General features: G+C 43.1%; 1 protein-coding gene across 1 annotated transcript; it reads left to right on the top strand.

Annotated features, from left to right (window-relative positions):
* The first annotated feature begins 9,147 nt into the window (after positions 1–9,147).
* Positions 9,148–10,663, top strand: neurog1 (neurogenin 1). Its single transcript, XM_044206005.1, has 2 exons — positions 9,148–9,301; positions 9,405–10,663. Exon 2 carries the CDS (start codon positions 9,431–9,433, stop codon positions 10,061–10,063), a length of 633 nt encoding a protein of 210 aa, XP_044061940.1. The 5' UTR covers positions 9,148–9,301; positions 9,405–9,430; the 3' UTR covers positions 10,064–10,663.
* Positions 10,664–12,452: the final 1,789 nt, after the last annotated feature.

The following is a 12,452-nucleotide window of genomic DNA, read 5'->3' as shown; positions in this document are numbered from 1 at the left end:
TTGAGTTGTTAAAAGATCAGATTGGTGTTCTTTTTTTCTTGTCATCAAATCTCACGTTCAGACTCAAACCAACAACACGTCGGTCCGTCTCTCAGGGCCGTCTGACTTCCTGTCTGCGGCTCTCAGCTGCGAGCCCATTGGTTCCTGCTGAAGACGTAAATCTTTAAAAACACAGATCTATAGTTTCCTGTTTAAAAAGGCTCAGTAGTTTCCTCAAACAGCTGCTCACAAACCAACAGGAGGAAACAGTGCATCTGTTGGGGACTACTTCCAGCGGCGGATGAATCCACATGTGATGCTGTAGTGAGTGTTTGGGGCAGCAGGACGGTGTGTGTGTGTGAGTCAGAATAAACTACAGTGTGTGTGTTCGTGGTGATGAAGGAACATGTCACCCAGTGCAGCAGAGCGGCTCGCTGATGAGTTTTAATAACAGCAGCGGAGCTCTGCGGCTCCGAGGCGTTTATTTCCCATTGAAGATACAGTTTTATCACTGATACGTGACATCAGCAGGTGACCCGGACAACGAGCCAATCAGAGCTTTCTATGTGAGGTTAAGATTGAGAGGACATGTTGCTGCCAGAGACACAGGAGACAAGTCTGGCTGAGATGGACCGAACCAGAGGACAGTCCTGCAACACCCGAGATTATAATCAGTGCCAGCATTTTTACAAATCTCTGAAAATGGCAACAAACATGAACTGCAGGACGTGGACTCTGGTCTCCTGCGTGCCGCTCGTCCGTCCACCATGACTGTCCCCGCCTCTACATGAAGGACACTTCCTGTGTGGACACATGAGGTGCAGACTCAGCGTCAGGCTTGTTGAATGAATGTTCGACATTTTACTTTTTATTTCTGGTACAGGATACAAACCCTCCACACGGGACTCTGCAACTCAAAACAAACAACCACAAAACATATTTATTATTTAAAATCACAATTATTTCACAAATAATCACAAATCAGCTTTATCATTCATCCTTTGTAGACCAGAATTGATCCAGTCGGTTTTTAAAAGCGTTGACTGAAGCTCGTTCGTTCAGAGAAACCCTTCTGGCCTGAGCTCATGTCTCTTCTGTCTCCTGCTCACCAGCGTCGGTCATTGTAATTTTCTTAACCTCTCTTCGTGTGCAGCAGCTCTTCTCTGAACCTTCTCAATTTTTTCTCTATATTTTAATTTATAAGGACACCAGACCGAACTTGAGCTAAGAGCTCACCAAGGATTTATATAAAACTATTTCCTTGCATTCATTTTGAAAAGTTCTTCTAACTATCGCCAGCAGAGTTTGCCTTTTTAATTTTTATCTATCACCTATCAACCACTACACCGATATCCTTTCCCTCTTCCAGTTGCTGAACCACCAGTTACCCAGTGTGCCAGATTGTAACACACTTGGTAAATCATTTATATAGACACCAAAGAGTACGGGGCCCAGCACGGATCCCTGTGGAACTCCAGAGGTCATCGGTTTGTCTGCAGTGGCCCCATTGACCACCTCCTGCTGTTTCCTGTTACGTGAAGAGTCCCGTGTCCAGTCTGTAACTCTGTTGTCTGCAATAGGATTTTAGTTTTGATAGTATTTATGAGGAACTGTATCAAAAGCTTTTTGGAAGTCCATATATCGACTGACTGTCCTCTCTCCAAAGCTGCTGACCACTTATCAGGAACCAAGCTGAAGCCGATCTTGCAGATATAAAACCAGACTGTTTATTACTAAAAAGTCTGTTTGATTTCGTATGGTCAACAATATATGTCCTGCTTAGACTTCCCATTGTCTTACACACTACCGATGTCAGACTAACTGGCCCGTAGTGTCCTGCTAATGATTTTTCTCGAAACTTGCACTTATTTGTGCCTCTTTCCATTCACAGGCTAAAACTGATTCTTCTAACGACTGATTGTGGTATACAGTCTTTCAAATCCCAGGATGTATCACATCTGGCCCTGGTGATTTCTAGATGTCAATATTTCAGCATGGACATGGAGTCCCACTGAGGTTTAGTGTTGATCTGGTCTCTGTTGGAGTGGAAATGTGTTCAGGTTGTGTTTTACAGGATTTCTACAGTTGTTCATCAGAGTCGGAGCAGATTAGACGTTTTCTCTCCTTCAGCTCAATCACTTGTTTTTGTTTCCTCCTTTTCCTTGAGAGTCCTCCTGCTTCTTCTTTTCTTTATTCGTGTAGTGTGTGTGTGTGTGTGTGTGTGTGTGTGTGTGTGTGTGTGTGTGGGGGGTTCTTTGGTCCATTTAATTCTGTGTCATTTTCTCACGTGTTTCACTTCATTGAAATTCAATCACATCTCGTGTCGCTGAGACTTAATCCTGTCAGCGCTTCACCCCGGACAGACCTCTCACTCGGCTTTATTCCTTCTGCCTTTCTTTCTTTCACTTGTGTTTTTTTTCATGCATTTTTTCTACTTTTCTTCTTCTCCTCTTCATGTAGCTGCACAGAAACACAAACTACTCCTGAACAAAGCTCATGTTGCCTCTTTTCCCTTTTATTCTTTGGAACAAACTAATAAAACTGAAAAAACAAAGTATCAACAAGACAATTACTCACATATACAGAACATATAAAAACACTATCACACATGGCCAAAAGTAAGTGGACATGTGAACATACCGTATAACATAAAAGAAGACACGATAAACTTTATTGATCCCAAACAGAGAAATTGAAGTTTTACAGCAGCAAAGGAAAATACAAGATGCAGAGTGTACATAAGTAACCCTTAAAAACTATTATGACCATCTACTATATATATACTATATATAACATATAATAATATTATATACAACATTAAGAAATAATAACAAAAAAATATATTGAGACACAAAATGTGTCAAAAACTGCACTTTAGTGAATGGAATCTGGTGGAGGGTAAAGTCCGTCTGCTGTTTGCTGCTGAGCAGCTAGTGTTCAGTGGCTTTTTACAGCTTTCTCTCTGAAAACACAAAAAATACCTTAAAAATGAAGCAATAACACGAAAGCCATCAGCTAATTGATAAATTAAGGCCCTTTGAGATATAAATTAGAGATTGGATGGTTTTCATGTTATCTGGTTCATTTTAAGAGATTTTCCACCTTCCATTAATAATCCATTAATAATATAATGAATGTATTACTGCTCATTAATTTATCCATTTATTACCTTCTTAATATTCCATTAAACATACCTGAATGACGTTATTATTAATGGCGAAGTGTGGATACAGTTTCAGGTTGGAAGAATATCTCTGCTGCAGCTTTAAGATTTCCCTTCATTGGATCAAAGCAGAGGCACAGACCCGTCCACATACTTTTGGCCATATAGTGTCAATCTAAACTGTGCCACCCACGCGTCCGTCAGCTCTCAGCCAATAGAAACACAGCTGTAAACTGTTTCCATCCACTTTAAGTGCAGCTGACAAGCTGCTGCATCACTTTGAAGTGATGGAGGCAGTAAAACACAAACCTGCCTCCACCTTCTTCTTCTGTTTCAGGCTGTCAGGCTTTAAACTGCTTCTCCTCCCACACACACACACCAATACACTCTCTTAGACAAGGTCCACTTACCAGCTTTTTCTGGAGCTTTCAACCACACCTCAGTCTTCATCAGTGGCTGAAAGCTCCGGAAAAAGCCAGTAAGAAGAAATTAAACAAATGTTCACAATTAGTTTTGTAGTTCTTCTACTAAAGTTCTCTCTCAACACAGCAACAAACAGCAAACAACACAACAACACAAACAACACAACAACACAAAAACAAACAGCAAAAACAACACAAACAACACAACAACACAAAAACCAACAAAAACAAACAGCAAACAACAACAAACAGCAAACAACACAAACAACACAACAACACAACAAAACAGCAACAAACAGCAAAAACAGCAACAAACAGCAAAAACAGCAACAAACAGCAAACAACAACAAACAGCAAACAACACAACAACACAGCAACACAACAACAAACAGCAAACAACAACAAACAGCAAACAACACAACAACACAGCAACACAACAACAAACAGCAAAAACAACAACAAACAGAAAACAACAAAAACAAACAGCAAAACAACAACAAACAGCAAACAACAACAACAACAAACAGCAAACAACACAAACAACACAACAACACAACAAAACAGCAACAAACAGCAAAAACAGCAACAAACAGCAAAAACAGCAAAACAACAACAAACAGCAAACAACACAGCAACACAACAACACAAAAACAAACAGCAAAAACAACACAAACAACACAACAACACAAACAACACAGCAACAAACAGCAAAAACAACAACAAACAGCAAAAACAGCAACAAACAGCAAAAACAACAACAAACAGCAAAAACAGCAACAAACAGCAAAAACAACAACAGAAAACAACAAAAACAAACAGCAAAACAACAACAAACAGCAAACAACAACAACAACAAACAGCAAACAACACAAACAACACAACAACACAACAAAACAGCAACAAACAGCAAAAACAGCAACAAACAGCAAAAACAGCAAAACAACAACAAACAGCAAACAACACAGCAACACAACAACACAAAAACAAACAGCAAAAACAACACAAACAACACAACAAGACAAACAACACAACAACAAACAGCAAAAACAGCAACAAACAGCAAAAACAACAACAAACAGCAAAACAACAACAAACAGCAAACAACAACAACAAGAAACAGCAAACAACACAAACAACACAACAACACAACAAAACAGCAACAAACAGCAAAAACAGCAACAAACAGCAAAAACAACAACAAACAGCAAACAACACAAACAACACAAACAACACAGCAACAAACAGCAAAAACAACACAACAACAAACAGCAAACAACAACAAAAAACAGCAACACAAACAACACAAACAACACAGCAACAAACAGCAAAAACAACACAGCAACAAACAGCAAACAACACAACAACACATACAACACAAACAACACAACAACACAGCAACACAACAACACAACAACAAACAGCAAACAACACAAACAACAAACAACACAACAACACAACAACACAAACAACACAACAACACAACAACACAACAACAAACAGCAAACAACACAAACAACACAAACAACACAAACAACAAACAACACAACAACACAACAACACAGCAACACAACAACACAAACAACACAAACAACACAGCAACAAACAGCAAACAACACAACAACACAAACAACACAACAACACAAACAACACAACAACACAACAACACAGCAACACAACAACACAAACAACACAGCAACAAACAGCAAACAACACAAACAACACAACAACACAAACAACAAACAACACAACAACACAACAACACAAACAACACAACAACACAACAACACAGCAACACAACAACACAAACAACACAACAACACAAACAACACAACAACACAGCAACAGATTCACTGGAATCACTGTCAGGCAGCAGGTGACTGAGGAGTTCAGGTTCTGTGCTGCAGTGGGAAAAACTAGTTTTAAAACTGGTTTGTGTTGTTGGGTAGTGATGTGTAGCGCCACCTGCAGGTTGTAATACAACAGGTTCTTAAAGTTTCTTGTCAAGTAAAAATCTAGTATCTCGAAAATGTCTTAACACAAAATCTTTAAGTTTTAGAGGATTTACTCAGTTTCTTTTGTCCTTCTGACGCTCATGTTTCTTTCCTTCTGTCCTTTATACTTTTCTTGTTGCCGTCCTCTTTTTTCTTTCCTTATTTCTTTCTTTCGTCAAAACATAAATAAATAATAATAAATCCCGAGGATTTATTTGTCTTTTCTCCTTTTCCTTCCCACTTTTCTAATTTCCTTCTTTTCATTTTATTTTTCATGTTTCCATCCTTCTTTCTTTCCTTTCTTACATTCTTCAACTTTTCTAAAACAAAGAAAAAATCAAAAACTTACCAAACTTTACTTGATACTGCTGAAATGTAAAATGAACATTTTAATACTTGGGTTTCCTTGCAGACACCTGTTTACTCTGACGTCGGGAGAAATGGAGAAAGCAGGATTTTTACTTGTATTAGAGTATTTGAAAGTGTGGTTTATCCTCTTTGAGTGAAACAGGATTTAGGATTTGCAGACTTGTCGGGGCCTCACAGAGGCTTGTGCCGGCCCTGCAGCCGGGGCAGAGATGATTTGTGTGCAGCCTGGGTTTGGTTTTGTTCCTGCTGAGGCCCATTTGAATAAGAATGATGCCAATAGAGTGGCTGAGGCAGAAAGAAAGCAGCACAAAAGGCCAGAGGAGCTGAATTTGGACGAGGGACAAACCAGGAGAGGAGTGAAAAGAAGTGCAGGGCGGACGGCCATAATGGAACAATTCACCTTATAATCGCTTTGATATATTATACATGCCTGAAGACTCTAAACATTGTGTAATTATTTATAAATGACTGTCCCCCCCTCTCCTGCAGAATAAAGCTGCAGAAAGACTCTGCAGGTCTCTGCTTCTTCTCTGCTAAGTTGCAAACTGAATAAATGGAATAATTAATGGAAAATTGTATGCCTGTCTCATAAAGATGTCTTTAAAAAACACTTAAAGAAAATTGGCCCAGAGCTGTATGCGCTCATGCTGGACGGGTTTACTGCTGCCTAAAGAGATGAAAAGACAAACAAAAAGCCAGACTTCATAAAGTGAAACAGTTCAGCCAAAGCTGTTCATGTCGGATAAAAATAAGCCGCATCGCTCCGTCTGCAGACACCAAAGATCGGGGTCATTTTTAAAGATTGGATCTGGATTGTTGATCCTGGTTCAGATGGTGTGTTGGCACTTCTGGATCTGCTCCTAACTGGTTTACATCTTATTTATCTGAAGGAATATTGTAGGTGATGTCTGTCGCTGCTGTTTTGGACTATGGAGTTCTTCAAGGCTCCGTTGTAGGTCCTATTTTATTTTCTAACTATATATTTTAGGAATACTGAGGTCATGAGTCTGAATTCCCCCAGCAGAACCCCGCCCAACTAGCCGCCAGCCAAACTCTGTACAATTTTCAGACTATTTAAAAGATTATATATAATATAATCTCTTTACATCATAGTCTGGTGCCAGATATGTAATACTGGTGGAGAATTCATTTCATTTTAATTTATGTAGTTTTTTGTTACATTTAGTCTAAAAAAATATTAGAATCTGTCTTTAAAAAACCCAGCATGTGTAATATGTGTGATTGACGAATGTATATTCATCTTCAAGTTATAAACACCAGATTTACAGAAATATTACTATTATTGGGCCTTTTTGTCACTTCAGTGTATGTTTCCACTCTTGTGCTGGATGTCACAAAATGTCCTCAAATTAAATGAGTATAAACCAGGTCTGACGTCTCCCTGTGTCCTTGGACCTTTATTATCCAGCCGTAAACTGAGGATTTAGGTATCACATCAGATTCTGAGTTTCCCTACGGGGATCAATAAAGTATAAAGTATTTCTGATTCTGATTCTTGTCTGGATTTTTCTGTTTAATCATGTTTTCAAATTAAGAAACATTTCTAAAAGTAAGATGTGTTTTTTCTTTTGAAAATGCTGAGAAATGACAATCACAATGGCAGTCAGCCAGAATTCAATATGACGTTTTAGTTTCTGAACTGTTTCGACTGACCAGTGTCCCCTGGATGTCCCCTGGATGTCCCCTGGATGTCCCCTGGATGTCTCCTGGAAATCTCCTGGGTGTCTCCTGGATGTCCCCTGGATGTTCCCTGGATGTCCCCTGGGTGTCTCCTGGATGTCCCCTGGATGTCTCCTGGATGTCTCCTGGATGTCTCCTGGATGTCCCCTGGGTGTCTCCTGGATGTCCCCTGGATGTTCCCTGGATGTCCCCTGGATGTCCCTGGATGTCTCCTGGATGTGTCCCTGGATGTCTCCTGGAAGTCTCCTGGATGTCTGGATGTCCCCTGGATGTCTCCTGGGTGTCTCCTGGATGTCCCCTGGATGTTCCCTGGATGTCCCCTGGATGTTCCCTGGATGTCTCCTGGATGTCCCTGGATGTCTCCTGGATGTCTCCTGGATGTTCCCTGGAAGTCTCCTGGATGTCCCCTGGATGTCTCCTGGATGTCTCCTGGATGTTCCCTGGATGTCTCCTGGATGTCCCTGGATGTCTCCTGGATGTCTCCTGGATGTCCCTGGATGTCTCCTGGATGTCTCCTGGATGTTCCCTGGAAGTCTCCTGGATGTCCCCTGGATGTCTCCTGGATGTCTCCTGGATGTTCCCTGGAAGTCTCCTGGATGTCCCCTGGATGTCTCCTGGCATAGTTTACGTCTTATAACAAGACTGACTTCTCATAACTGATGTTTCTGCTCTTTTTGTTGATATTATTTGTTTTCTCACTCATGAGTCTGTCCTGCCTGTTGTTTTGTGCTAAATGCTTTTATTGTGAAACACTTTATGGCTTTTGTTTTGAAAAGTGCACAGAGGTAAATTCTCACCTGAAGAATCAACACAAAGACTGCTTCCAAGCTGTTTTCTGATGGAAACGCAGCACGAAGGTCTTGAACTAAACTAACTAAACTGTTCATTTAAAGAGCTTCGATTCATCTTCACCGAATGTAAAAATATCAAACCTCAACAAAAGAGGACGAAGAAGCTCTGAATGTTTCTTCTGCTCTTCAGTCTGATCACATTCAGGATCAAACTTACAGGTTTTTATTATTCATCTTTAAAATGAGTTTTGAGTTCATAAACTTTTTACTTTCATTCACTGCTCAGAGTTTTTGTGCTGCTGATTCTCTGTCTGTGTCGGTGGTTTTGGGAGAGGACGGAGGGATGGATGTGTCTCCGGAGCGTGTCTCCGCCGGGCGGGGGGGGTCTCCCTGACTCTTCTTTCTTCATTCTTTCTCTTTTTTATGTTTTTGGTTTTAACTCTGAAAGTGGGTTTGGTCTTTCTGCCTGGCATGGGAGGGGGTGGAGGTGCGGGTTCGTGCGTGTCGTTCGCGTGGCCGGCCGCCGGCTCTGATTGGCTGTCCGTGATTACCGGCACGCTTCTCTGTGCGGGCGAACAAACACCGCAGGCGTCATTATGTTAATGAGCAGCTCTCGCGGCACGGGGCAGACCTGCCGCAGCATTCATCCTCCTCATCCTGCACTCTGATGCCTGGGGGGGGGGCCCGGGGGGGTACCGGAGCAGGGGGCCGGTCATTGTCCCGTCCACAGTATATAAGCGGGCTGAGGCCGGTCGTGTGCCAGGCTCACCGGCTCACACGAGCTGATCCAGAGCAGAAAGACGCAAAGAGACGCCTGCCGCTCGTCCTGCACCAAAACCCTCGGTCCTGTTGGATCTGCGCTCAGAAAACTTCCGCAGACTTCAGGTAAGTTCAGCGCGCGTGTCTCCACCTGCGGGACTCTGCACATCGAACTGCCCGCGCTCCGGTCAGCCACGTGTCCTAACGCGCCCCTCTTCTCTCTCCACAGAACAAACCCGCATCCTGCGCTCCGACATGGACTCCGTCTACTCTGACATCGACAGCAACAGCTGCGACTTCTTCCCGCACACCGACGATGAGGACTCCCTCGGCAGCCTGCGCTCCGCCTCCCCGGACTCCTCTCCGCTCTGCCCGCCGCGCTCCCCGGAGCCTGAGCAGCTGCAGCAGCAGCAGAAGAAGCGGCGCCGCGGACGCGCCCGGAGCGATGCCACGGTGCAGGTGGTGAAGAAGAACCGGCGCATGAAGGCCAACGACCGGGAGAGGAACCGCATGCACAACCTGAACGACGCCTTAGACGCGCTGCGCGGTGTCCTGCCGGCCTTCCCGGACGAGACCAAACTCACCAAGATCGAGACTCTGCGCTTTGCGCACAACTACATCTGGGCGCTGTCAGAGACGATCCGCATCGCCGACCTGCAGGCGGGGAAGACCGGCGACGCTCCTCTGCTGCTGCGCTCCGCGTGCCTCGGTGAGGCCCCGAGCCCCGGCAGCGACGCCTGCTCCTGGAGCTCCAGCGGCTCTTCGTCCTCCTCCTCCCCGGCTTACTGCGCCTCCAGCCCGGGCAGCCCCGCCGCGCCGGAGGACTACAGCTACCTGCGGCAGGACGCTCTGTACGGCTTCCGCAGCTTCGTGCCGGGCATCTACTGACCGACAGGCCGCCGGAGGAGGCCCGCAGCCCCGCAGCCCCGCGGACTCAGACCACAGAAATGTAGAGACACTTAACGGACCCGGCGGGACGGACGGACAGTCCGGGTGCTGTGGGAATAAGAATCACTGTTTGCCTTAATGAGCTCATTTATTTCACACGTGTCTCTGCTGACGGACTGTAAATGAGAATAACTTAATTTCTTCTTGTTTGTTCTTCTTGTTTTTTATTTCGTATATTTCTCCTAAAACCTTTGCACTTCCCCCCCCCCCGGCCTGCAGGTTACAGTCAGGTTTCTACACATCACATCTTTTTGTATCTCAGAGGTGAAAAGTCAATTTTACAATTTGTAGAGTGAAAAAGCAGAAAAGAGCGTGGAAATCGAGTCTCAACACTGTGACAATAGAGTGAATGGAGCTGCCCTCGTTCATTATGTATCCTGCCCCCCCACCCCCACCCTTAGATTATTGTTGTTTTTTATTTATTTGACTCGTTTTGTTTCCTCACATGAAATCTGTATTTTGTACATAAAGAGATTTTTATTCTATTTACTTGGAACCAGTTTTCTACAAAATAAAGTTATAACGTTTCTATAAAACTGATCTCTGTCTTCATGAGGATTTTCTCTCATTTTTAATCTCACAGCACAAAAGTGAAATAAATAACACGCAGCCTTTACATGAGACGGGATGCATTAATAGGTTCTTTATGATAATTAATGAGCTGACGGTTTGTTCAGAGCAGCAGGTGGAAACAAGTTCAACAAAGACAAAGTTTTACTGTCATGGTAATGAGGAGCTCCTATAGAAATATGTGAATATGATAACAGGAACACTATAAACAGTCGCATCGGGGCTTTTATATTAAAATATGAAACAGCTAAAAAAGGTAGGCTACAGTTAATCCTGCTATATATATTTAGATGCTGTATTACTATAAAGAAAATAATAAGCAGCTTCAGGAACATTTCCTGTTAAACCACAACAACTGAAACAGAAACTTTGTCATGTGGTTTAAAAGTATTATAAGAACATGTTGGGGGGGCAGACTCACGGACAAGAACTAATTAATCTGTGTGTGAATGGGCCTGCTGCAGGATTTCATCATTTATTATTATTGTTATTATTATTTGATGATGTTGTAAAAACTCGATTTGCTTTTTTATGTTTTATATTATAACCTATAACTGTTTATATTTTGCAGATTCAGACTTAATATATTTAAATATGCTCCATAATTAAATAACAAAGCAAAGGACTTAATATTTCTCCACTAAACTTAATTCTCTGACCTTCATGAATATATCAATTATAAAAATGATCCCAGATCAGCACTGTGAAGTTTGTGAAAAGCAGATCTGACATCAGATCAGCTGGACTGATTTAGAGGTATATAATATATATAATATATTATTATTACTATGAAGAATTAGTAGTTAGTTACTAATTAGTGTTAAAGAAACACAAGAATGAAACAACGTGTCACGTTTTGATTTGATGTAAACGTCACACACGTGACGTGAACTCAGCGGTTTGACTTTGGCTGCTGAAGAAGAATTCAATCTGAAGCTTCATCGCTTCATCGGAGCTTCATCTCATCATTTACAAACAGATCTTTTCTTCTGTGCGGGGACGCGCTGATTGCGCGCCCCCGAAGCTGACTGCTGTATTGTTAGTGTGCGCGGGGCCGTGCGCTAATTGAGCGGGATTAACCGCCGCCGGCCCGCGTGCACCTGCAGACTCATAATGAGGTCCAGTAAATTTGAATTAGATTTCTATTGTGGATGAAGCCAAATCTGTCAACTGACTGCACAGCAGAGGAGGAGGACGCCTATTGGCTGGACACCACACGCAGCTTGGACGCACGCACACGCAGGGTGGACGCACGCACACGCAGGGTGGACGCAGCACTTGTAGGGGGCCAGAGCAGAATGTGACCCCCCAGAAACAGAATAAAAGCCTCATTAACGAGGTTAGTTTTCTAACTGATGGAGTCCAAACATGAAAGCACAGCAGATCCCAGTAAACTGGTGATGGACTGTGTGTGTGTGTGTGTGTGTGTGTGTGTGTGTGTGTGTGTGTGTGTCAGAAAGTGTGTGTTGCTGTGAGAGCGTGGGGTCACTGAGTGTGCAATGATGTGAATGAGCGTCAGTATGTGTGTGTTCAACCGCGAGACTGTGTGTGCTTCAGGTTCTTATATCCCGGCGGGGACCTAAACCTGAACGCACACTAACCCGTGGGGACTTGTGTCACTGTGGGGACAGAAGCTGAGGTCCCCACGGGTAGAGACGGCGTTTTGAGGGTTAAGACTTGGTTTCAGGGTTCAGGTTAGAATTAGGGTAAGGTTAGGGTAAGGGGCTAGGGAAAGCATTATGTCAATGACGGTCCCCCA

This window comes from Siniperca chuatsi, linkage group LG8 (genome assembly GCF_020085105.1).
Source record: "Siniperca chuatsi isolate FFG_IHB_CAS linkage group LG8, ASM2008510v1, whole genome shotgun sequence".
Lineage (NCBI taxonomy): Eukaryota > Metazoa > Chordata > Actinopteri > Centrarchiformes > Sinipercidae > Siniperca > Siniperca chuatsi.
The sequence above is the reverse complement of the archived record's forward strand: the minus strand, read 5'-3'. Positions and strand labels throughout refer to the sequence as shown.